The 27,649-nt window shown below is 45.0% G+C and overlaps 1 protein-coding gene across 1 annotated transcript in view; it reads right to left on the bottom strand.

The window, feature by feature from the left end:
- The window catches only part of SOS1 (SOS Ras/Rac guanine nucleotide exchange factor 1), a 155,031-nt gene extending 129,003 nt beyond the window's left edge, over nucleotides 1–26,028 (bottom strand). The window contains exon 1 of the mRNA XM_069769052.1: nucleotides 25,291–26,028. Coding sequence (XP_069625153.1) covers nucleotides 25,291–25,377 — 87 coding nt within the window. The 5' untranslated portion in view covers nucleotides 25,378–26,028. The remainder of the gene's footprint in view (nucleotides 1–25,290) is intronic.
- Nucleotides 26,029–27,649: the final 1,621 nt, after the last annotated feature.

Genomic DNA, 27,649 nt, shown 5'->3' with positions numbered 1-27,649 from the left:
GTGGGATTCCGGCACGCAGAGAGGGTTACCACAACCCTCAGCCCTGTGAGCTCAAGATCTTGCTGCATTGACCCAGCGCTGTCAGCTACTATACTAACCAAATGGTAACACTAACCACTCTACTGATGTTACCGTTCAGTAACTGCTCAGTAGTGAATGGTAGTGTTGGGTTAATGAAGAGAGATCTCACAATACTACACGAGATCTCGCTTTCGCTGCAAAGAGGGAGACAGAAGGTCGTGGGATATCACAACGCAAAAATTTGAACTAGAATTTTGCTAAAAAAATCAGTTGTTTTTGGTGGACATTATGGACACTTGATACCACTTTTGTTAATAGAGGTTAATAAGAAAACTCTCCAGTCTGTGGCTGCTCACTCGTTTCTTAAGGGGAATCTATCACTAAAGTTTTTAATCCCCCATTACAGACTACCATGATGTAAGGACAGCGACCCCGATTCCAGAAGCTTTGATGAAATCACGTATCTGTTGCAGATCTACCAGTTCTCTCAGAATAACTCTCCCACATACCACTGATTGACAGCTTTCTATGTACACTGAGTATAAACAGAATTTTTACTTTAAAATGCAAATATAAAAAAAAAAAAATTATATACGTGTTTTAGAAAAAAAAAAAAAAAAGCAAATCCCAATTTGAAGACCAGTATTGATATGAGTTAATTTTAGGCAGGTTTTAGAGAAAACAAAAGGAATGCATCTGAAATATTCTAAAATTGCTTGGAGGCGTGGAGAGCAGCCGGCTTCATTACTCATCTCTTTGGGATTTGCCTGTACAAGGTGCTTGAGGTTGTCCTGTAAACGGCAGCGGCTCTCCTATGTAATGACTTCACGTAAAGTGGATGTAACACCAACATCTACAACTTCTTCCACCCTAATGGATTTTATATGGAGGGCTACAGCCAATAATGCTAATATTCTTGGTTAACAGGCTAATGTGACACCCTAAACATGCTATACATACCGTATACACATGTCCTCTCATTGCCCAGAAAGCTTCTGTAAAGAGTAAAATGCCAAGGTTTACACAACCAAACCAATGCAAGAAATAAAAAAGAGAATCCGGAAAGGAAACGGCAAATACTCAAAGAAAAGAACGTATGCCCACCAAGAAAATCTAAGACAAATCTGCAGCATTCTCACAATGAAATTAACAACAAAATGTACAAATTGTGTATAGGAGTCTGACAGTATAGACATTATTCTGATGAGGCTGTGTAACCTACTGGTACAGTGCAGATGTGATTTGGGTTCAGGCAATACAGCTTAGGCTACGGGGCTATTTAACCACTTTCAGCCAATATTAGGTCATATAGACAGGGTAGACAGCAGTGTGAGCAGCCTCTCACCTCCGCACTCCTGGTATCTCCAGTATTAGATCATATAGACAGGGGGGACAGCAGTGTGAGCAGCCTCTCACCTCCGCACTCCTGGTATCTCCAGTATTAGATCATATAGACAGGGTAGACAGCAGTGTGAGCAGCCTCTCACCTCCGCACTCCTGGTATCTCCAGTATTAGATCATATAGACAGGGGGGACAGCAGTGGGAGCAGCCTCTCACCTCCGCACTCCTGGTATCTCCAGTATTAGATCATATAGACAGGGTAGACAGCAGTGTGAGCAGCCTCTCACCTCCGCACTCCTGGTATCTCCAGTATTAGATCATATAGACAGGGTAGACAGCAGTGTGAGCAGCCTCTCACCTCCGCACTCCTGGTATCTCCAGTATTAGATCATATAGACAGGGTAGACAGCAGTGTGAGCAGCCTCTCACCTCCGCACTCCTGGTATCTCCAGTATTAGATCATATAGACAGGGTAGACAGCAGTGTGAGCAGCCTCTCACCTCCGCACTCCTGGTATCTCCAGTATTAGATCATATAGACAGGGGGGACAGCAGTGGGAGCAGCCTCTCACCTCCGCACTCCTGGTATCTCCAGTATTAGATCATATAGACAGGGTAGACAGCAGTGTGAGCAGCCTCTCACCTCCGCACTCCTGGTATCTCCAGTATTAGATCATATAGACAGGGTAGACAGCAGTGTGAGCAGCCTCTCACCTCCGCACTCCTGGTATCTCCAGTATTAGATCATATAGACAGGGGGGACAGCAGTGTGAGCAGCCTCTCACCTCCGCACTCCTGGTATCTCCAGTATTAGATCATATAGACAGGGGGGACAGCAGTGGGAGCAGCCTCTCACCTCCGCATTCCTGGTATATCTCCAGTATTAGATCATATAGACAGGGGGGACAGCAGTGTGAGCAGCCTCTCACCTCCGCACTCCTGGTATCTCCAGTATTAGATCATATAGACAGGGTAGACAGCAGTGGGAGCAGCCTCTCACCTCCGCACTCCTGGTATCTCCAGTATTAGATCATATAGACAGGGGGGACAGCAGTGTGAGCAGCCTCTCACCTCCGCACTCCTGGTATCTCCAGTATTAGATCATATAGACAGGGTAGACAGCAGTGTGAGCAGCCTCTCACCTCCGCACTCCTGGTATCTCTAGTATTAGATCATATAGACAGGGTAGACAGCAGTGTGAGCAGCCTCTCACCTCAGCACTCCTGATATATCCAGTATTAGATCATATAGACAGGGGGGACAGCAGTGTGAGCAGCCTCTCACCTCCGCACTCCTGGTATATCTCCAGTATTAGATCATATAGACAGGGTAGACAGCAGTGTGAGCAGCCTCTCACCTCCGCACTCCTGGTATATCCAGTATTAGATCATATAGACAGGGTAGACAGCAGTGTGAGCAGCCTCTCACCTCCGCACTCCTGGTATCTCCAGTATTAGATCATATAGACAGGGTAGACAGCAGTGTGAGCAGCCTCTCACCTCCGCACTCCTGGTATCTCCAGTATTAGATCATATAGACAGGGTAGACAGCAGTGTGAGCAGCCTCTCACCTCAGCACTCCTGGTATTTCCAGTATTAGATCATATAGACAGAGCAGACAGCAGTGTGAGCAGCCTCTCACCTCAGCACTCCTGTTATCTCCAGTATTAGGTCAGATAGACAGCAGTGTGAGCAGCCTCTCACCTCCGCACTCCTGGTATCTCCAGTATTAGATCATATAGATAGGGTAGACAGAAGGGTAAGCAGCCTTTTACCTCTGCATCCCTGTTATCTACAGTATTCGATCAGAATATCCTTTGAGATCCCATCTTCCTACACATGAAGGGAGGGGTGAACCTTCCTACAGCAAAGGCAACTGTCCTATTACTCCTCCTTGACAACATTGTGACCATTTTAAAATTTTGTAATGATTACCTCCTAGATATGACTCATGTTTTACTGATCAAAAAAGGCATTTGGGAATTTATTCATTATTACATTTTTTTCTCTATCACTACAGCAGCTATCACTACTCCCTAGCTGCTTTTAAACTCTTAGTGACCGTGCCAATTTTTGCAATTCTGACCAGTGTAACTTTATGAGGTTATAGCTTTGGAACGCTTCAAGGGATCCCACTGATTCTGAGACTGTCTTTTTGTGACATATTGTACTTCATGTTAATGGTAAAAAATGTCAATATGACTTGTGTTTATTAGTGATGAGCTGATATACTCGTTACTCGAGATTTCCCAAGCACGCTCGGGTGACCTCCGAGCATGTTTTAGTGCTTGGAGATTTAGTTTTCATCGCCGCAGCTGAATGACTTACCGTATATACTCGAGTATAAGCCGACCACCCTAATTTTGCCACACAAGAAAACTGGGAAAACTTAATGACTCGAGTATAAGCCTAGGGTGGAAAATGAGGCAGCTACCGGTACATTTCAAAAATAAAAATAGGTACCAATAAAAGTAAAATTAATTGAGACATCAGTAGTTTAATTGTTTTTGAATACCCATTTTGAATCAGGAGCCCCATATAATGCTCCATACAGTCATGATGGGCCCCATAAGATGCTCCATATTAAAATATGCCCCATATAATGCTGCACAAAAGGTTAATAATGGCCCCATAAGATGCTCCATAGACACATTTGCCCCATACAGTACTGCATAAAGGTTAAGGGCCAAATAAGATGCTCCAGAGATATTTGCCCAATATAATGCTGCACTAACGTTGAATATGGCCCCATAAGATACTCCATAGAGATAAATGCCCCATATGCTGTTGCTGCGATAAAAAAAAAAAAAAAAAAAAAAAAAAAATTTACATACTCAGGCCCCGGGCACTTGCAATACTCACCGGTCCGCATTCCGGCACTGCTGTGTCTTCCGCGTCCTCTGAACAAACGTTCAGGCAGGGCGCGGACTAACCACGTCATCACGCGCCCTCTGACCTGAGCGTCACAGCGGAGGACGTGGAAGACGGTGCGGCACCGGGAACGGGGACAGGTGAATATCGCGCAGTGCTCCCCCTCCCCATTATACTCACACCTGCTCCTGGCGCAGTCCCTGCATCTCTGGGCGGTGACAGCTTCTTCCTGTATTGAGCGGTCACCTGTACCGCTCATTACAGTAATGAATATGCGGCTCCACCCCTATGGGAGTGGAGTCAGGTCCATATTCATTACTGTAATAAGCGGTACCATGTGACCGCTCAATGCTGGAAGAAGCTGTCAGCGCCCGGAGAACCAAGGACCTGCAGGGACCTCGCCAGGAGCAGGTGAGTATATCACAGCCGCCGCTCCCCCTTCCCTGCCGACCCCCCTGGGACAATGACTCGAGTATAACATATGTAAATCATTCAGCTGAGGTGAGGAAAACTAAATCTCTGAGAACTAAAAAAAAATACTCAGAGGTCACCCAGGCGTCCTCGGGAAATCTCGAGTAACAAGTATATCATCATTAGCGTTTATTTACAAAAAACGGAAATTTGGCAAAAATTGAAAATTTTGCAGTTTTCACACTTCATTTTTGTGCCCTTAAAGCAGAGTCGTGTCACACAAAATAGTTAATAAATAACATTTCCCACTTGTGTCAACTTTATATCACCACAATTTGGGAAACAATTTTTTTGTTAGCATGCTATAAGGGTTAAAAGTTGATCAGCAATTTCTCTTTCTTCATAAAAATTTACAAAAAATATCTTTTTCAATATTTTTTTCACTTACGTATTTTTTTTTTATAGGGACCACCTCATATTTAAAGAGAGTTTAGGGGGTCAATATTAGGCCCAGGTATCCGGGTTACAGCTGTAGCTTCTTAGGTAAGCGCTATAGCTTGCCGATAAGGAGGAAGCCGACGATGTTCGCTCATGTCTCTCTCCTCTGGTGTGCTAGATCATATCAGAGGAAAGAGAAATTAATGGGGAATCGGACTTTTTTTTTTTTTATTCGGTGAATAACGGCGATCACAAAACTGGGGACGGTAAAAACTGACCCTAATCATGTTCTCCCGGGTCTCAGCTACCCCCAGTAGCCAAGACCCTGGAGATTATCCGACGCTGGGGGGCACTATAACCTTATTTCTCATTAAAATGCGGTGGTGAGGAATAAGTAGCCTTAACTGCCGACGTTAAAGGGAACCGGTCACCCCCATTCAGGCGTTTGTAACTAAAAGAGCCACCTTGTGCAGAACTAATGTAAGTTCGAAGGGCAGCGCAACTGCGCATGCCCGGAAAAAAATACTTACAGCGCAGGTGCCGGGAACGCTAATAAAGTAAGAGGAGGCGGCGCCCGGCGCGCATAGGCCTGGAGTGACGGCTGTGCTGCGTCTGATTAGGGGGGAAAGACCCGCCTCCGGGATGGTTTCACGGTATGAGGGGGCACATTTTATAAGCGTTTATTTCAGCGTGTGCAGGCATCATAACTAAAAGAGCCACCTTGTCAAAATGCAGCATTAGTGCTTCACAAGGTGGCTCTTTTAGTTACAAACGCCTGAGGGGGGTAATAGGTTCCCTTTAAAAGGCGCATTGGCAGTCGTTAAGGGGTTAAAGTATGCTCTGAAACGTTGCAGCACTTCAGAGTCAAACATATCTAACCGAGATCATTCAGTCAGTGCCTGATACATGCTGTCTGTGGATCAGGCAGCATGTATCAGCTGTCAGGCTCACTTTAAGATAAAATTGGCTTAAAAGGGGTATTCCCATCTCCAAGATCCTATTCCAATGTGTAGTAGGTGTAATAATAATATTAGCAGGACCTTAGGTATCTATGGTATGCTTACGACCACTGACAGATAGTTGCTAGTGGTCGTAACCATGGATACCTAAGGTCCTGCACATGAGGAAAGAGTTATAGCAAATAAGAAATACTGTACTACATTTCTAATTGGAGGTATTTGCTAATATTATTATTACACCCTATTCCATATTTGGATAGGATCTTGGAGATGGGAATACCCTTTAAGCAGTTTTTAATTGCAAGAGGATATTAGCTACCACAGGTCAGTGACTCTGCACTAGAAGGTGGTGACTATTGCTATATTAAAAACAAAACAAAAAAAATATTGAAATATAAACTTTTTGAACTGCACTTAGTGATCATTATTACCTTATTTCTACTGAAAAAAAGGAATAGAAATTTATATCACAGACAGCTCAAGCCTCTTCTGGTCAATAAAGAGTAGCTAACCATTTAGCTATTTTTTTTTTTAAATATAATTTTTGGTCCTTTAATTGCCTGCAGATAAATGGGGGTCATTACGATGAGACCCTTACAGAATGCTCAAAACCCTGCTGAGAAGTGTGCAGCTCTGGAGGCAGAAGCGCCCAGCTCCTGCCTGAGCACACGAGCCCCCCAAGCCAAAGTATTAATGCTGGACATCATGTAGTGGGTCCATTGCCTCTTAGTACGCGACAGGCACAGAGATGGTATTCTTTCGTCACAGGTTTTGACTCCTGGATTAGTAGAGTAGAATACTATATTGTAGATGTGTAATCATCTATACAACATGTACCAGGGTAATAGACTTCTCTGCATTTTCCACAAAACCTGGAAGCCCCCCATGGGAACACCGGTTAGTGCAACAGTGTACAGTAATGTTTTCCTTCTGTTGCTGCGGTTGTAATAACTGAATCATTGTTCGGCTCTCATTTCTTGGCTTTCCTTTATCAATGGGCAGGGAGCCGAACACACAGCACAGGCCCGAGCCCAGCCTTCCCTGCCAGTGGCTTTGTAGACTACGCACCCATTTAACAGACATCGTTCCGATACATTGCAACTCTGATGTAATCCAAGAACTAACCCCGAGGCTTATTCTACTTATTGTCGTCATTTGCCCCTGTAGAAAGAGCCTCAAATTCTGGAGGACTAATCTGAATGGGCATCGTGTTCTACTATACTTCATATGTAGGAAATGTGTGGTCATCTAGGGTGCTATCACACTGCATTCAGGCACCCGTTTGGTGGTGGCGCCGCCGGGTTTTACATAAGAACGCCCCAGAAACGGGGATACGGGCGTATATGCTGACGTGGCCATAAACAATAATGATGCCAACATAGCAAATGTTCACTCTGATGTGCATCATTTTCAGGGGTGTACGCCTACTGGAGGGGGCACTCAGACGTAGCAGCCTGAAAACGATGCACGTCAGAGTGAACTTACGCTATGTCGCCATCATTACAGCCTATGGCCACGTCAGCGCACACGCCCGAATCTCGGTTTGAAGGGGATTTGGACAGAAGCTCGACGGGGTAAAGGAAACGGGTACAGCCGAGGTACTACACGGAAACTGGTGGCCAGAATCTGGGGTCTGCCTTCTGAGAGTGGGTGCTCCCCAACCGCTTGCAGACAGTCAAGCCTAGGGGGATGTGATCACCTTTAGCATTTGCAGCATTTGTCACGTTTTTGTGTTTTTTCCCCCATTCGAGTGGGTGAAAAGCACTGCGGAGACTCTGAAAGAAGCGACATGTTGCAGATTAGATTTGAAAGATAAAAAAAAAATGCTTTAAAAAGGTTTAAATCTGAGAAAATAAGCAGCATGTGAATGAGATTATTCCAAAAATCTTGTTCACTTTGTTGGCACTGTAAAACTATAATATTCCACGACAAATGCACAGAAAGAAAAAAAAAAAAACCATGAGTCGAAAATGCAATGTGCAAGAATTTAAAATGTCTGGCTGGTTCTCGTATAATGCAACCCTGAAGAGTGGTTCTTAAAATTCCCAGGAAAAGGGAACTGGCCTTAAGAGAAAGGTGAAATCCCTGTAGACCTGGCAGACACCATGACCTGCCCTGCCTTCCTGATGGCTGTATACGGCTGCTGAAGACTGCTGCAGTCCTGTGATTACATGATCACCAGGTAGCGGCAGCAGCCACGGGTCTCAGCAGCCCCAGGTAAGCTTGGCTGAATATCTCCTGACAAATAATAATAATAAACAATATTATGACCTTAAGGGAGGTCATGGGGGAGCACAACTTTTTATTAAAACAGTGAAAAATTACATGAACACGGTAAGGGTTCACGCTTTCTTGAAGCTGCTTGGAACATGAAACCACATGGTTTTTATACCATAAACAGAATAATGTTCATTTCCACTGGTTGCACAGTACCAAAATAAAACCATAAATATAAAATCCATAGCCTTGTCCAGGCGCTAACAATAGAGACGTCCGACACAGCTGAGCTAGTCCCGGTTCGGACACAAAACAACCCTCAACCATAGCAACCAGTGATACTCGCAATTTGGTGCACACAGACTGTGCAGTCACTTCTCAGAGATTTTGGATGGTCTCTCTCTCTCCACCTCCAACACAATCTACTCTCCGCAGCTCCCCTGGGGAGAACCTCTACAATATATACTGCATACAGGTGATTCTCACAAAATTAGAACGTCAGCAAGAAGTTAATTTATTTAAGTTCTTTAATACAAAAAGTGAAACTCATTATATAGAGTCATTACAAACAGAGTGATCTATTTAATGTGTTTATTTCTGTTAATGTTGATCATTATGGCTTACAGCCAATGAAAACCCAAAAGTCATTATCTCAGTAAATTAGAATACTTTATAACACCAGCTTGAAAAAATGACTAAAATCAGAAATGTTGGCCTGGTAAAATGTATGTTCAGTAAATGCACTCAACACTTGATCGGGGCTCCTTTTGCATCAATTACTGCATCAATGTTGCGTGGAATAGAGGCGATCAGCCTGTGGTACTGCTGAGATGTTATGGAAGCCCAGGTTGCTTTGAAAGCAGCCTTCACCTCGTCTGCATTATTGGGCCTGCTGTCTCATCTTTACAGCAACCAAAAGAGAAAGAAGCCGCTCATAAGAATGCACACCACAAGGCTAATAAATAATAGTAGAAAAATATATACGAACAGAATTTTTATTGACAAACCACAACTTCAAAAAACATAAAACATAATTAAAAACAGTAATGCCAGGTACATTTGGTCCACATATCAATATATCTTGTATAATACAAATATCGAATACAATAAGTCCGCACACCTGATTTATAATGGGAGAACAACCCTCTGGCTCATGGAGCTACATGCATATAAGTGTTCCCTAATATAACTCCCTATGGCATGTATGACCCCAGAAGGATAAGGGGGACAACAGCCAAAGAAAGGGGAAAACACCCCCAAGATGAAACAATATAAGGGAGAAAAAAAGAGCCACCCGAGCACAAAAAATAACTCCACACATGGGGGCTAGAAGAGACAGTAAAAAAATATGCAGTCTAGATGCAACACATGCCGAAAATAAGGCATCATAAGTATAACATTACCCACAAAGTAGGAGTAAGAGGGGAGGGAGGCGCCGTCCCTGGGTGCAGACCAGCGTGGACCAAGTGATACAACCCAACGCGTATCGCCCTACAAAGGAGGGCTTCGTCAGGGGAAGGTGCCGTTTGCAACAAACTTCTCATATAAATAGTATTCATGCGGCTCACCTGATGTACCGCCGATGGGCAGAACTCCGGTGAAACCAGAAGTGCGGCGCTGATGAGGGAACGCCCCCAACACAGATGAGTATGAAGCGGATACTCCCCACAGTAAGGGGAAAAAGTGCGCAGATGCCGTCAGGCTATAGCGCTACCGGAAGTGCGGGACAGTAAACATATGCGGCCACAGAAGCACTGGGGCTGAACTCCGGAGGAGTTAACTGGTTTTTTGGGTTAAGCTTATTTTTCTTTTGGTTTATTTATATCCTTTTAGGTGGTACTCCATAGTGTCCAGGACTCTCTATCTGGAGGACATACATATATGGACGGGGTGTCCGGATCCACGGCTGTGGAGTATTTTGGACTATGCATCTCCTCCTATTGGACTGTTAAGTGATATGACGGATGGTCATCCGCCCCCTTGCTCCCAATTGATGGAAATTACTTGAACTCGCATTTTGCTTGAACAAAAATATTTCGTCTCCTCCTATGGGACTATTAAGTGATATGTTTGTGACTTATGTTGGATCTGACTTGCTTCACCTATTGGACCTATTATTTTACCCTCTTTTGGCTCATGGGGTTGTTTAGGCAGGGTTTCTTAACCATTTTTTGGCTATGTTTGGACAACTATTAAGGTTGTCAATATCTTTGCCTGCTATTTGGATGCCAAATGATCGTTATCATTTCGGCGCATGTATTACAAGGACCTGAGGATTCGCGTATGGTTATATTTCGGCCTATGGGCATTGTGCAACTTGTGGATGGGGTTTGTTATTATTTTCATGTCATGTCTTTGATATTTATGATAACATAATAAAGTTATTTATATTTATATATTCTTTTTATTAACCCTTCATCTGCTAAATTATTGTTTATTGAGTATGGTTTGTGAGGTCTTGTTCTTTGAGTTATGCATGTGTTGATGCGCCCCCGGGGGTTGAATGTGGTATGTGAGCTAAGGATATGATTGGTGTTCGGTCCGTCTCCTTCATATGTACACATATATGGCTATAGGCCCCCTTTTTTCTGATCTAGCTAACAGTATATAACAAAAAATCCTCTTTGGAGAGTCAATCTCTAATTATTAAGGCCACTCGGATACTGTATTGGTCGAGGCGTTATTGACTTCAATGGGCCTTTATACCCGGCTGTAATATATGAGCCCATATACAGGGGTATTCGTTTATACCCTTATAAATGTTTCATCTTCTGTCTTTTGATTTATTTAGGGGTTCTTTTTTCGTCATGTCTGCTTTTTTGACCAGCATTTTTTGAGTTAACTGCCTTTGCGCACGCGCAGGCCTGCATCTGGCACCCTATACCCTTATTGGTTGTGGCTTCCTTATGCTCGTCTTGCGCCTGCGCTATTCCGCCCGGCCGTTGTATTGCGGGGATCATTTTTTGGTTACACATGTCACTGGGCCGCACTTCCGGTAGCGCTATAGCCGGATGGCATCTGTGCACTTCCTCCCCTTATCATGGGGGGCGTCCGCTCCATATTCATCCCTGTTGGGGGCGTTCCCTTATTGGCTTCGCACTTCCGGTTCCTCCGGAGTTCAGCCCCAGTGCTTGTGTGGCCGCATATGTTTACTGTCCCGCACTTCCGGTAGCGCTATAGCCTGACGGCATCTGCGCACTTTTTCCCCTTACTGTGGGGAGTATCCGCTTCATACTCATCTGTGTTGGGGGCGTTCCCTCATCAGCGCCGCACTTCCGGTTTCACCGGAGTTCAGCCCATCGGCGGTACATCAGGTGAGCCGCATGAATACTATTTATATGAGAAGTTTGTTGCAAACGGCACCTTCCCCTGATGAAGCCCTCCTTTGTAGGGCGATACACGTTGGGTTGTATCACTTGGTCCACGCTGGTCTGCACCCAGGGACGGCGCCTCCCTCCCCTCTTACTCCTACTTTGTGGGTAATGTTATACTTATGATGCCTTATTTTCGGCATGTGTTGCATCTAGACTGCATATTTTTTTACTGTCTCTTCTAGCCCCTATGTGTGGAGTTATTTCTTGTGCTCGGGTGGCTCTTTTTTTCTCCCTTATATTGTTTCATCTTGGGGGTGTTTTCCCCTTACTTTGGCTGTTGTCCCCCTTATCCTTCTGGGGTCATACATGCCATAGGGAGTTATATTAGGGAACACATATGCATGTAGCTCCATGAGCCAGAGGGTTGTTCTCCCATTATAAATCAGGTGTGCGGACTTATTGTATTCGATATTTGTATTATACAAGATATATTGATATGTGGACCAAATGTACCTGGCATTACTGTTTTTAATTATGTTTTATGTTTTTTGAAGTTGTGGTTTGTCAATAAAAATTCTGTTCGTATATATTTTTCTACTATTATTTATTAGCCTTGTGGTGTGCATTCTTATGAGCGGCTTCTTTCTCTTTTGGTTGCTGTATTCATTTATTGGCCGCTTGTCTGCACCCCAACTGGCATTTGATATTAGTGGGTATTGGTAGTGCGCTCTATATGTTTGTTTTCGCTTAGTGCTGTCTCATCTTTTTGACAAGGTCAGGCAAGTATGCTGGCAAATCAAGCACAGTGATACTGTTGTTTTTAAACCAGATATTGGTACCTTTGGCAGTATGGACAGGTGCCAAATTTTGATATCAAAGTCCCAGATTCTGGAGGAAGTGGAGAGGCACATAAAGCTGCTTGAGGTCTAATGTGAAGTTTCCACAATCAGTGATGGTTTGGGGAGCCATGTCATCTGCTGGGGTTGGTCCACTGTGTTTTATCAAGACCAAAGTCAGTGCAGCCGTATACCAGGAAATTTGAGAGCACTTCATGCTTCTCTCTGCCGACAAGCTTTTTAGAATGACAATTTCATTCTCCAGCAAGACTTGGCACCCGTCCACAATGTCAAAAGTACCAATTCCTGGCTTAAAAACAACAGTATCACTGTGCTTGATTGACCAGCAAACTCGCCTGACCTTAACCCCATAGAGAATCTATGGGGAATCATCAAGAGGAAAATGAGGGAGACACCAGACCCAACAATGCAGATGAGCTGAAGGCTGCCATCAAAGGAACCTGGGCTTCCATAACGCCTCAGCAGTGCCACAGGCTGATCGCCTCCATGCCACGCCACATTGATGCAATAATTGATGCATAAGGAGCCCGACCAAGTACCAAGTGCATTTACTGAGCATACATTTCAGTAGGCCAACATTTCAAATTTTAAAATCATTTTTTCGAGCTGGTGTTATAAAGTATTCTAATTTACTGAGATAATGACTTTTGGGTTTTCATTGGCTGTAAGCTATAATCAACAAGCAGAAATAACCCCTTAGTGACCACCAATATGGCTTTTTACTAACCTGTGTTATTGCACTTTTTTTTTTTGCAGTTTCACCACACTTGGAATTGGTTTCCTGTTTTCCAGCACACTACATGGTAAAAATCAATGTTGTTGTTGTTCAAAACTACAACTTGTCTCGCAAAATAACAAGCCCTCAGGACTATTGGCCAGAAAAAAATGGCAGTGGAATTCAGGGGCTAAACATCACAATTCTCCAGACTAGAACCAGTCTGATCTACACTATTGGAACTGGTCAAACTGTTCTGACAGAATGACGTCTTGTAGATCTGAGTTTCCTGTACAGAACGTGGACGCACACTCATGTGATAGACATTATTTATTTAGAAAAGGTCAACAACCTCCCACGTGCGAGAAAAACAGACAATTCTGAAGAAAGTAGCAACCGACTGTGGAACAGTAGATGAGTGACCTTCTGAAGGAGCTTGCCATCTAGTAGAAACAGGCCATTTTAAATATGACTCATGGAGGAGTAATGCTGGAGGAGTAAGGAGGGAAGCAATGAGGCATCCAAAGTGAGTGTATAACACAAACGTATATGAAAGTCACAAAGTATGGATGCATCAACATCTTGGATACGTAGTGTACTACTTCTCACATGGATCCTACTGGTGAGACCAGGGGACAATAGACAAGTTGAAGAAACAACAGTCAATGCCATAAGAATGTAAACAATAAACACAAAAATATGACGAACTGTGACCACAGGTCAGGACCATAACAAACTAACTCAGGAGCAGTGTATACTACATATTTGCAAAGTTGCTCAAAATAGATATCAATGTATAAGAAATGACGGCATTGGTGTCCGTCCGACACAGGGCAGATCCAGAACAGCATTGTGGCTTCAGTTATGCAATGATGACGTGAAGGAAGAGCCAAGGGCAAATACCACAAAAAGAAGAAAAGCATGCGAGGAAAAGTAAGGTGATTAACCGAAACCAGGCGAAGGGGTAGAAAACGGGACAAACTAAGGTCAGGAACTAAGTTCAGTATGCACGTCTTCAACTGCCTAAGGCCATGTTCCATGCGGCATTTTTTTTTCCTTTGTGCAGAAAACCTGCTATATTTAAAAGTCCAAACCAAGAGGTTGTGATTTCATGAAAGCTCATGCTCAGAATGCCTTTAAACAGGCTGGTGAAATCAATGAGCGAATGGGTTTCACCCCACCTCCATATTTTGCAAAAACCAATATGTAGACTGCCAAAAGTACGTGGAAAACATTTTATGGTATTATGAGACCAAGGCTGAACTTTTTAAGCAAAATTCCAAAAGGTATGTTTGGTGTAAAGCCAACACTGCGCACCATCCAAAGAACACCATACCAACAGTGAAGCATGATGGTAGCAGCATTATACTTTGGGGCTGTTATTATCCGGCTCGAATGAATGACTGTCTTAAAACAGATTCTTGTAAAACGCTTCTGGTCAAATTTCATTATTCCTCCCGTTGACCCCTAAAAGAGGAGGAAAATATGAGCTAAACAATAGGGGGATATTTCTGAACTGTAGTCAGCGCTACAGAGTCACTCGATCTGCCTGGACTTTCTAACAAAAAGCTTTCTGGAAAATGCCAGGACATGTGCAAGCAGGAAAAAAAAAATGTCCTTTATTTTATGAGTCAACAGATTGACGCCTCGCGGTTGAGAAATTAGATATGGGCACTTGCTCTTTTTGTTAATATTGCTTTAGTTGCACTTGCCTAGTCACATGAAAGACGATGCGACTCCTAATCTGTGCCGAATCTTTAGTAATAAATTAATTTGACGGCAGGAGTGTTCCTAGGAACTATTGCTAAAGTTTGAACCTATAGAAGACTGGCACATTTGGATTTCATTAAAATATAGGGAGAAAGTAGAATGCACATATGGCATTATGAAGTAAGGAGGTAAATGGAGGGGAAGACAGAAAAAACAAGTATTTCTCAATTTTTAGAACAAAAGAAAAAAATGCAAGGCATTTATGAATGCAACAAAAAATATGGCAATTAATGGGTATTCCTGTCTTGCACATTTACGATATATCCACTGAATTTTCCATAGATGTCTGACGTAAGAGCCTGTCTCCAAACCCTGGACCAGTAGGATGTCTTTCCTAGGTGGAGAAAGTGCGGATCACCCTCTGTTCACTTCTATGGGAGTTAGCCAAAACTCAAGCCTCAAAATCTGTCATAAGGATTCCTGTTAATCCCGCCCTCTGGACTCCTGATGAACGGCAATTTAGAGGCAAAATGCAATGAGAACGCTGTCATAGATGGATTCTATAGGAAGTGCACTTATCTTTTTCTTATTACCTTATTTGACCCTTTATGGTAGGGACCACATGCTGTATCTGGAAAATCTTTAGCATGTACTAGGAAAAGTGAGATTTGTGAACTTTTTTTGACATGTGGCTATATGTAGAGAGGTGTACATATATATCTGGGTCAGTGTAACTCAGGCCTAATACTGGATACCGACCGCATATGTGGCTACCATTGAATGATTATCTACATTGTCTTATGCAGCTAATTAGCTCTTATTGCTACTTGCTCCTTTCATTGAGGTTTTTCTTTTCCATATTAAAAGGAACCCGTGACCCCCCCCCCCCCCCGTAAGTTGTGCTGTAAAGTAAGTTTCGCTGTAAGTTCGAAGTGCAGCGCAACTGCGCATGCCTGAAAAAATAAAATAACAGCGCAGGTGCCGGGGACGCTACTGAAGGAAGAGGAGACGGCGTCCGGCGAGCAGAGGCCATGAGTGACGGCTGTGAAGCGTTTGGATTATGGGGGTGAAAGACCTGCCCCCCCGGACGATTTCACGGTATGAGGGACAAATTTCAAAAGTGATTATCGCAGCAGTGCCAGCAACCCGAACTAAAAGAGCCACCTTGTCAGAATGCAGCATTGGTGCAGCACAAGGTGGCTCTTTTAGTTACAAACGCCTGAGGTGGTGACAGGTTCCCTTTAAGGATATTAAGATTGTGTAGGGTTAGTGTAGGCATTATTAGAGCTAGGCGAAGTGTGGGGCGCCATTCTAACGTTACCTATCTGGCATCCTCCATGGCTAGTTAGGGCTTCCTCTAGGGCTTTATAGGAAAAGTATACAGGTGTCTTGGCTTTTCTCCTAATATGCAAATATGAAGTAGAACGGCACTAGGGTGGAGCGCATCCAAAAAACAGGACTTATGGACGGACGGCTGTGTATTCAGGCGCCACAATCACCGAGGGAACCGGTGCTCTGCACAAATGTCCAACAAGCAATCCATATGTAGTAGAGAAGAAGAAAATATGCGGCACTCACCCCAAATTGGCTGTGAAGATTGTGGTCTTTATTGGAGAAAAAATATAAATTACATCCGTCAGGACATCAGGTATGTACGAGGGTGCGGTATAGGAGCTCGGACGACGGCCGTTTCGCACACACAGGTGCTTCGACGGGTCCGGGTCTCCTAATATGACCTTCTAGTGGTAACCTCTTGGGATATTGTTGTATTTAATAATTGTGATTTTTGTACGGCTTTTAATGTATTATCAATATAATATTTTATTTACGGTTTTTTTTTTGTTCAACAGTTAGCCAAGAAAGCATACTCTGTTGTATCCACTTAGGTTATACAATTGCTACGCTGGTAAAGCATGGCTGTGCAACCAATTTTAGCAGTTTTTCACCATTTAGTCAAGGTTAAAGGGAACCTGTCACCTGAATTTGGCGGGATTGGTTTTGGGTCATATGGGCGGAGTTTTCGGGTGTTTGATTCACCCTTTCCTTACCCGCTGGCTGCATGCTGGCTGCAATATTGGATTGAAGTTCATTCTCTGTCCTCCATAGTACACGCCTGCGCAAAGCAATCTTGCCTTGCGCAGGCGTGTACTATGGAGGACAGAGAATGAACTTCAATCCAATATTGCAGCCAGCATGCAGCCAGCGGGTAAGGAAAGGGTGAATCAAACACCCGAAAACTCCGCCCATATGACCCAAAACCAGTCCCGCCAAATTCAGGTGACAGAGTCCCTTTAAAGGGGTTTTTCACAACACTGATATTGTGGTCTATTCCTTAGAATTAGTCACTGTATATCAGTTAGGGGATCAATACCCAACACCCCCACTGATCAGCTGATAGTAGCTCCTGCAGCGACTGGATGTAAGCAGTGATGGGGCAGAACACCACCATCCCGTCACACTGCAATGGCTGCTCAGGGGTACTGTTATTTAAATGGAAGTGTTCTGCAGCACCCATGAACGGCCACTACACAGTGTGATGGAGAGGTGGCAATTCACCCCAACCCGCATTTTACATCTGGAGGCGATGCAGGCAGCTGAAAAGGTGAGTGCAGGTGTCACCTCTAACTAATCTGATATTGATGACCGGTTATGGTAATTACCATATCATCTCACTAGCTTCTACCATCGGATATTTCATCCTCTTATGACTATCTCCACTACAAGAGCCAGTATACCTTACTTTATATAGTCTTTTTAACGCAGCGCGGTGAATACTAATATATTTATATACCTTTCCGTTCCTTTCTACTAACACGGTTAGAGATAGCACCTGTTTATTCACCAGCAGCAGACTAGCACTTTTTTTTCCGCGCTCTCCCCTAGTGGATAGCGCCAGTGTTTTCTAGTATTATCAGACATCTGACTACTAACGTTATAAAATTTTGGCATTTGCTGATGTATCAATTCAAGCCAAGACAAAAACAAGGTGCCCCGACGGTTTGCAGAAATCCATCCCTGCTGGTTTATGGACGACTACAGTCACTGTAAGGGCTCATACTCACTTGCTAGAGAAAAAAAAAAAAAAACGGTCCGTAATCTGGACCAAAAAAAATTGGATGCAAACTATGCGATTGTCATGCGAGTTCAATGTGATTTTTAATCGCACCATCCGTTTTACATCCGTATGCAATGTGTTTTTCTCTGGAACTATTTTTTTCTACAATCATTCACAGGACCATTTACAGTGTTCTATGCCACAGAATGGTAAGGTATCTGTAAAAAACGAACGGAAAACGGATGGTCTATATTCCGTGCGTTTTTTTCCTCGCACCCGTTTACTTGAATTGGCGAGTCTCATCCGAGATACGCAGCACATCGCAGCATGCTAAGCTGAGAAAAAAAAAATTGCAAATGAGATGTCACCTATTGAATAACATTGGCCCGAGTGCAATCCGATTTTTTTTAATCGGATTGCACTTGTCCGTTTTGCTCGCAAGTGAGTATGAGCTCTTAGATGCAGCCTCAATGTCGTCTGACCACATTTTGCCATGTATATCTTAAAGCAGTGTTCCCCAACTCCGGTCCTCAAGAGCCACCAACAGGTCATGTTTTGAGGATTTCCTTAGGATTGCACAGGTTATTGAATGCTTGCCTGTCCAGGTGATGCAATTATCACCTGTGCAATACTAAGGAAATCCTCAAAACATGACCTGTTGGTGGCTCTTGAGGACCGGACTTGGGGAACACTGTCTTAAAGGGATAAATCATCAATACCCTACTTCCCCACCAGTCAGGTGTTTCAACCTCCAGGAGCAGACGAGAGCGCGAAATACAGGAGGTTCATCATCGGCTCAGTGGCAGCTCCCAGGTGATGCAGATGAGCTCCTAATCACATGAATGGCAGCTAAGGCTACTTTCACACTTCCGTCTTCATAAAGACGTCACAATGCGTCGTTCTGTGCAAAAACCGCATCCTGCGTGATGTGTTTTCTGCACATAGACTTGAATTACCGACACACGTTCCATACGTCGTGAACTGGATGTGTCGGTAATTGGCGGACCGTCGTCACAACAAAACATTCAATGTAACTTTTTTTGTGCGACGTGTCTGCCATTTCCGACCGCGCATGCGTGGCCGGAACTCCGCCCCCTACTCCCCGCTCATCACAATGGGCAGCGGATGCATTGTAAAACTGCATCCGCAGCCCATGTTGTGCTAAATTTAGCACAACGTCCGTCGGTACGTCGGGCCGACGGTTTGCGACGGCCCCGTACCGACGGAAGTGTGAAAGTAGCCTAAGCAGGAGCAGCCACTCCGATCCAATCATGCACCATTTACCCAAGCTGGAAATAGCTAACCGGAGGGTGGGCACGTGTCAGCACCCTACCGATCCGATACCGATGACCTATTCCAAAGACCCATCTTAGTAGAAAACTATTGTAAGCCTAAATATCAGACACTTGTACACATTTTTTTATCTTTAGGGTATGTGCACACGTAGAATGATCCACTGCGGATTTTTCCCCAGCAGATTTGATAAATCTGCAGGGCAAAAACGCTGCGTTTTTGCTGCAGATTTATCGCGGATTTACCGTGGGGTTTTTTTTGCGGATTTCACTGCGGTTTTACACATGCGGTTTTCTATTGGAGCAGCTGTAAAACCGCTGCGGAATCCGCAGAAAGTAGTGACATGCTGCGGAATGTAAACCGCTGCGTTTCCGCGCGCTTTTTTTGCCGCAGAATGGGCACAGCGTTTTTTGTTTCCCATAGGTTTACATTGTAATGTAAACTCATGGGAAACTGCTGCGGAAACGCTGCGGATCCGCAGCAAAATCCGCATCGTGTGCACATAGCCTTAAACTCAACGTCTAAAAAAGCCATGATATTTTTTATTTTTGATATCCATGCCCTTGATATGCCTTATAACCCTCCCCCCCCCCCAAAAAAAAAGGTGACAATCTCAGGAAAAGACATACATTTGACAAGGCATTTAGTTGTGGATATAAATACGCTTTAAAATTATTTCTACTCACCAAAATCACTGCCAAGTAGAAAACCAAGTCCACCTGTAAGCGCTTTCCTAATTGCGCATCATTTTTATTATGGCCAAAAATCTCACTCGTCGCAGTCAGTGCTGCAATTACTATTTATTTTGGTTTGGCCCCGGTATCTCTATGCATGTGATGCTGCGGAATTCATTGCTTTTTACAATGTGCTTAGGTGGGAGACACGCAGAACTGCAAAGCCAACGCTCAATTCCTCATTGCATGAGCTCACCACTGCAGGAGCCGTCAGCTTTGTCTCATATGCAATAATTCATAGGGGAGAATAAAGGGAACTCACCATGAAAGTGCTACAATCACCCAAGATAAAAGGAGCAACGGAAAAACCGTTATAAAGACCGGCTGAGATATTTCCACACATATACTGTATATAAAGGCTTCTCAGATCAAATAAAGATCATGGGGTCTAATATTTTCCTAGACTTGGATTCCTTCCCATAGCTCCCCCCTCCCCCCAAAAAATAAAAATAAATAAAATGCAGATTTCATTGAAGTAAAGTTACAGATTTCCATTAGGCTGGGGTCACATAACAATTTTTCCACATCTTGAGAAACATGTACCAGCTCTGCCCTCACCTATTGTATCCTCACCCATCCCTTGTAGTTTGTGAGCCCTCGCAGGCAGGGTCCTCTCTCCTACTGTACCAGTCATGACTTGTATTGTTTAAGATTATTGTACTTGTTTTTATTACATACAGTGCCTTGTGGAAGTATTCGGCCCCCTGGAACTTTTCAACCTTTTCCCACATATCAAGCTTCAAACAGAAAGATATCAAACGTAAATTTTTGGTAAAGAAACAACAACAAGTGGAACACAATTGTGAAGTTGAACGAAATTTATTGGTTATTTTACATTTTTGTGGAAATCCAGAAAATGGAAAGTGGGGCGTGCAATATTATTCGGCCTTTACTTTCAGTGCAGCAAACTCACTCCAGAAGTTCAATGTTGTCCTAAATGCCTAATGATGATAAATATAATCCACCTGTGTAATCAAGTCTCCGTATAAATGCACCTGCTCTATGATAGTCTCAGGGTTCTGCCAGAAGCACAGAGAGCATCATGAAGACCAAGGAACACAACAGGCAGGTCCGTGATACTGTTGTGGAGAAGTTTAAAGCCGGATTTGGATACAAAATGATTTCCAAAACTTTACACATCCCAAGGAGCACTGTGCAAGCGATTATATTGAAATGGAAGGCGAATCATGCGACTGCAAATCTACCAAGACCCGGCCGTCCCTCTAAACTTTCATCTCAAACAAGGAGAAGAATGGTCAGAGATCAACCAAGAGGCCCACGATCACTCTGGATGAACTGCAGAGATCTACAGCTGAGGTGGGACAGTCTGTCCATAGGACAACAATCAGTCGTACACTGCACAAATCTGGCCTTTATGGGAGAGTGGCAAGAAGAAAGCCATTTCTTAAAGATATCCATAAAAAGTGTTGTTTAAAGTTTGCAACAAGCCACCTGGGAGACACACCTAACATGTGGAAGAAGGTGCTCTGGTCAGATGAAACCAAAATCGAACTTTTTGGTAACAATGCCAAACGATATGTTTGGCGTAAAGGCAGCACAGCTCATCACCCTGAACACACCATCCCCACAGTCAAACATGGTGGTGGCAGCATCATGGTTTGGGCCTGCTTTTCTTCAGCAGGGACAGGGAAGACAGTTAAAATTGATGGGAAGACGGATGGAGCCAAATACAGGACCATTCTGGAAGAAAACCTGTTGGAGTCTGCAAAAGACCTGAGACTGGGACGGAGATTTGTCTTCCAACAAGACAATGATCCCAAACATAAAGCAAAATCTACAATGGAATGGTTCACAAATAAACATATCCAGGTCTTAGAATGGCCAAGTCAGAGTCCAGACCTCAATCCAATCGAGAATCTGTGGAAAGAGCTGAAAACTGCTGTTCACAAACGATCTCCATCAAACCTCACTGAGCTCGAGCTGTTTGCCAAGGAAGAATGGGCAAGAATTTCAGTCTCTCGATGTACAAAACTGATAGATATACCCCAAGCGACTTGCAGCTGTAATCGCAGCAAAAGGTGGCGCAACAAAGTATTAAGTTAAAGAGGTCGAATAATATTGCACGCCCCACTTTTCAGTTTTTGAATTCCCACAAAAATTTAAAATAAATAAATTTCGTTCAACTCCACAATTGTGTTCTACTTGTTGATTCTTCACCAAAAATTGGTATATTCATGTTTGAAGCATGATATGTGTGAAAAGGTTGACAAGTTCCAGGGGGCCGAATACTTTCACAAGGCACTGTATACCCCTCCTCACATGTAAAGCGCCATGAAACTCCGTGGGGAAAAAAAAAAAAACTGATGAAAAACTGGCCAGACTTTGACAACACTGTAGAAAAATCACAGGTCCATTTTTCTCATGCATAAAAAAAATGGTCATCTAAATGAGACCTTAGGCCTAGTCCTGCTCTCCACCAAGATCGAGGACAGGCTCCATACACTTTCTATTGATATCATCTTCAGTCTGGGAGGACAGCAGCACTTTTGTTCCATAGTTTTAAGGTCTTAGTATCTAAATACCCATCAATCAAAAGTTCCGACATGTCAAAAAGTTTTCAGTGAGTGGCTGTACGATGCCTCCGCCAGCCGGCGTATTAGAACAACATTTTAGGATCTTTGTGCTGATTCTTACTCTGATCTCACAGATCTAGTTCTTCTCACATCTGGAAGTGACCTACAACATGTCAGTCTAGGTAATCCTTCGACAGCACCACAGTCTCCTCTCCTGGGGATTTGATTCAATGGAGTGTAGATGACATGTATCAGGAAGTATCAGGAGACGCACAGTAAAAGTGAAGTATCGCATATTAAAAAGTGAGATAAACATTAAAGCATTACACATGATTACATCAGCCCACATGCAGGCAATAATGTGTACTGTCCCCTAGGCATCACAAGAGGAAGTAAGAAGCAGAGGGAGGGAACGCTGGTCTGATCGGAGTGTAATGTGTTATAGGGGGATTCCCAAAAAAGCCTTTGACCACATAACTGGGACATAGAAGGATTTTGGAAATGGCAAAATGCTCATATGAGTCAGCATCATACATACCAAAAAAACAAGGCCAGCTATCACTTTCATAATGTTACAGGCCAAATATCACGGACCGGTCAGCAGGTCCTGACTATGGCGGTACAGCGAAGTCATTTTGCTCCTGGCACAAACAGCGGCAAGGCTAGAAGTCCAAAAATTATCAGCTCAGAGTAGAATGATCACATCGCGGCAGACTGTGCCCGTCGCTGATTGGTCGAGGCAACCTTTATGACATCATCGTCGCCATGCTGCGCCCGTCGCTGATTGGTCAAGGCCGCCAGGCCTCGACCAATCAGAGACGCGGGATTTCCAGGACAGACAGAAAAACCCTTAGACAATTATAGATATACTAGATTGTGGCCCGATTCTAACGCATCGGGTATTCTAGAATATGCATGTCCCCGTAGTATATGGACAATGAAGATTCCAGAATTTGCGGCAGACTGTGCCCGTCGCTGATTGGTCGAGGCAACCTTTATGACATCATCGTCGCCATGGCAACCATGACGACATCTACGTCGATACTGTGCCCGTCGCTGAATCAGAAACGTGGGATTTCTATGTCCTTTATGACATCATCGTCGCTGTGCCCGTTGCTGATTGGTCGAGGCCTGGCGGCCTCGACCAATCAGAGACGCGGGATATATACACACCCTAAAAGGGATTGTCGACCCAGAGTACATTTTCGGTAAGCAGCACCATTTGCCAAGTACTGACGAGGTATAATGCACACCTTGTTAGGACTGGGCTCCGCTTGCTGGTTGCAGTAGTCATCATATGGTCGGCTGGTGTGCAGACTACAGTCTCTGCAGCTTCCCAATAGAATACAGAGTAAGTGGCTGCAGTCAGCACATGAGAATAGGGTGGGCGCATCGCACACCTGCCGCACTGTGACCACCGCTAAGCCAAAATCCTAACACTGTGCGCACTACTCACCCTCTATTGAGCCGAACATTTATTTGTTAACGTGAACACTGACTTTAAACTCGCAGAGATGAACACAGGTTTTTAATCCAACAAAGTGAAAGAAAAGCAAAAGTTCTTCATTGTGATTTCATTAAAATAGTAACACGGGATAAAAAAAATCTCTACATGACAAGTCCGGCCAACTCAATCATAGATCTCTCGACTCAAAGCGGCAGATATTTTATGCCCGTGCTGCTGTGTCAGTGACGTCACAATGAGGGATTTTTTATTTTACTTCACTTTTCTGGATTAAAAACCTTCATTCATCACTTTGAACAAAGCTGCTCGACACCTCCCAGGCTCTCTCCATACAGCGGAGGCCCAGGGACATATACCTGTGGGGTGAGCTGTATCCATAGACCCCTACAGATCAGCGGGGTCCTGGTCAGGAGATCCACACCAATCTCAGAGAAGACTGCCCAGTGGCGTGCACCCTCTCCATGAGTGCCCCTTACGCCTTGTATTCAGCCCATACCCCACTCGGGGAGCGCTGCTGAGCCGTCTATTTTAGAATAGTGTAAGTCTCATAACCAGGACCCCACTGATCTGCAGGAGGCAGAAAGGGGGTGTCCATCCCTGACTTTTCCGCAGTCTGTGCAGTTTCTAAAGGTACCGTCACACTCAGCAACTTTGCAAAGAGAACGACAACAATCCGTGACGTTGCAGCGATCTGGATAGCGATCTCGTTGTGTTTGACACGCAGCAGCGATCTGGATCCCGCTGTTATATCGCTGGTCGGAGGTAGAAGGCCAGAACTTTATTTGGTCGTCAGGTCGGCGTGATTCGTCATGTTTGACATCAAAAGCAACGACGCCAGCAACGAGTATAGGGCCCCTAGATGTGTGTCGGACCGGTACACTCCGGCTGTTTGACATGGAGCTAACAACCAGCGAGAACGATAAGGGAGTCACCGTTACATCACTGGATCGCTCCTGCATCGTTCTGCTGTTGTCGTGTTTGACGTCTTTACAGCGACCTAAACAGCGACGCTCCAGAGATCGGCTAGTTGTCTATATCGCTGCAGCGTTGCTGAGTGTGACGGTACCTTAAGGATAAGGATCCCATGGATCTGCAAGGAGTTTACGTTCCTACAAAATAGAAAACACTGAGTTTAGTGACCGCTCAATGTCACCTGCCATCGACGAGTGATGGAGAGAAGCACATACCAGGAAACATGGATTGTTTCCCCACAGTGACCAATCAGATGACGACTTTCACTTTCTGACCTCCAGTGGAAAAATGAAAGCTGTGATCTAATTGGCTGGAGTAGAGAGCAGCTCTGCCATTGGCTGCGGACATGGAGAGCACGGCAGGTTTAGGATGGGGATGCCTTACCTTCTTCAGGGAGGACACCAGCAGGTTCCGCCACTTGGGGGCATTCTCTTCACTGAAGAAGTCGTACTGGAGCTGGGGCGCCTGCATGGCTGGACGGGGCCTGCGGCGCACTGGCAGGAGCTTGGTCCACGAGCGCTGTCACACGGCCCACAAGAGCAGATCCCTTTAAGAGGAGGCAGCAGCGGTCAGTTTTAAGGCAGACGATCGTCCGTGCACAGAGCGCCCCCTAGCAGGGGCAGCATACGGAGGGGGCACGCAGCGCCCCTGTGCGGGCAGATGGGGGGCGGCCGCCTGCACATATGACAGCTGGACGCGGCACAGCACACACGGACCGTCACCCCGCGATCGCTCCGGGGGTCCGGGGAGGCCGCTGATGCTGCCCTGACAGCGCCAATGACGAGCCAGTCACCCGCAGCTCATCTCCGCCCCGGTGCATGGACAGTGCAGGGCTGCGAGCAGGCGTCACACGGAGACCCCAGCGCCCCCACCGGCCGTGTGAGCGGAGACACCCCGGCTCCCTCCTCTCTGTCTGCCGCCCAGGCCGCCTTCCCGTGTCCGGCAGGCGGCAGCAGCAGGCGCCGGTGTTGTGGCCGGAAGCCGCTCGCGGTGTCACTCAGGTGTTGTTGTTATTGTTGTTTATTTCCCCCTGCGTTCTCTCCCGATAGTTGCGCTCAGCGGCCGTTGGAAGAGGCTCGCACCGCGCCTGCGCGCTGCTGGGAGGACAGAAGAGCTGCCTGCCACTATCACGTGATTAGCGTGTCTAGCCACGCCTCATCCCCAGCCCGAGCAACGCAATGTTGTTTTTTTTTCTTTCATGCAACTTTATTACTATTGCAGCTGAGCGTACAAAACATGGCAGACACTTCCCAGGAATGTGGCTATTTATATTGTAGCCAAACTACAGCAAATGCTGAGGAGCAGAGGATCTAAGCAATGGTAATGTCATAGGAGAGGGCAAAGCAATGTGTATACCGAATACATGCATCATATATATACACACATCATATATTATATATACACAAGCATCATATATACAGCATTATATATTATACATGATATACTATACAGTATATACCAATACATGCATCTTATATATATATACACATCATCTATCTATATATATAATTGTCTAAGGGTTTTTCCGTCTGTCTGTCTGTCTGTCCTGGAAATCCCGGCTCTCTGATTGGTCGAGGCCGCCAGGCCTCGACCAATCAGAGACCGGCACAGCATCGACGTAGAAATCCCGCGTCTCTGATTGGTCGAGGCCGCCAGGCCTCGACCAATCAGCAACGGGCACAGCGACGATGATGTCATAAAGGACGTAGAAATCCCGCGTCTGATTGGTCGAGGCCGCCAGGCCTCGACCAATCAGCAACGGGCACAGCGACGATGATGTCATAAAGGACGTAGACATCTCACGTTTCTGATTCAGCGACGGGCACAGTATCGACGTAGATGTCATAATGGTTGCCATGACGACGATGATGTCATAAAGGTTGCCTCGACCAATCAGCGACGGGCACAGTGTGCCGCGAATTCTGGAATCATCATTGTCCATATACTACGGGGACATGCATATTCTAGAATACCCGATGCGTTAGAATCGGGCCACAATCTAGTATATATATAATTGTCTAAGGGTTTTTCTGTCTGTCCTGGAAATCCCGCATCTCTGATTGGTCGAGGCCGCCAGGCCTCGACCAATCAGCGACGGGCACAGCATGGCGACGATGATGTCATAAAGGTTGCCTCGACCAATCAGCGACGGGCACAGTCTGCCGCGAATTCGCCTCGACCAATCAGCGACGGGCACAGTCTGCTGCAAATTCTGGAATCATCATTGTCCATATACTACGGGGACATGCATATTCTAGAATACCCAATGCGTTAGAATCGGGCCACAATCTAGTCTATATATATAATTGTCTAAGGGTTTTTCCGTCTGTCTGTCTTTCTGTCTGTCTGTCTGTCCTGGAAATCCCGCGTCTCTGATTGGTCGAGGCTTGGCGGCCTCGACCAATCAGCGACGGGCACAGCGACGATGATGTCATAAAGGACGTAGACATCCCGCGTCTCTGATTGGTCGAGGCTTGGCGGCCTCGACCAATCAGCAACGGGCACAGCGACGATGATGTCAAAATGGTTGCCATGGCGACGATGATGTCATAAAGGTTGTCTCGACCAATCAGCGACGGGCACACTCTGCCGCGAATTCTGGAATCATCATTGTCCATATACTACGGGGACATGCATATTCTAGAATACCCAATGCGTTAGAATCGGGCCACAATCTAGATGGTGGCCCGATTCTAACGCATCGGGTATTCTAGAATATGCATGTCCACGTAGTATATTGCCC

The sequence above is a fragment of the Ranitomeya imitator genome, chromosome 5 (assembly GCF_032444005.1).
Source record: "Ranitomeya imitator isolate aRanImi1 chromosome 5, aRanImi1.pri, whole genome shotgun sequence".
Taxonomy (NCBI): domain Eukaryota; kingdom Metazoa; phylum Chordata; class Amphibia; order Anura; family Dendrobatidae; genus Ranitomeya; species Ranitomeya imitator.
Note: the sequence above shows the minus strand (reverse complement) of the source record. Positions and strands in the feature narration are given on the sequence as shown.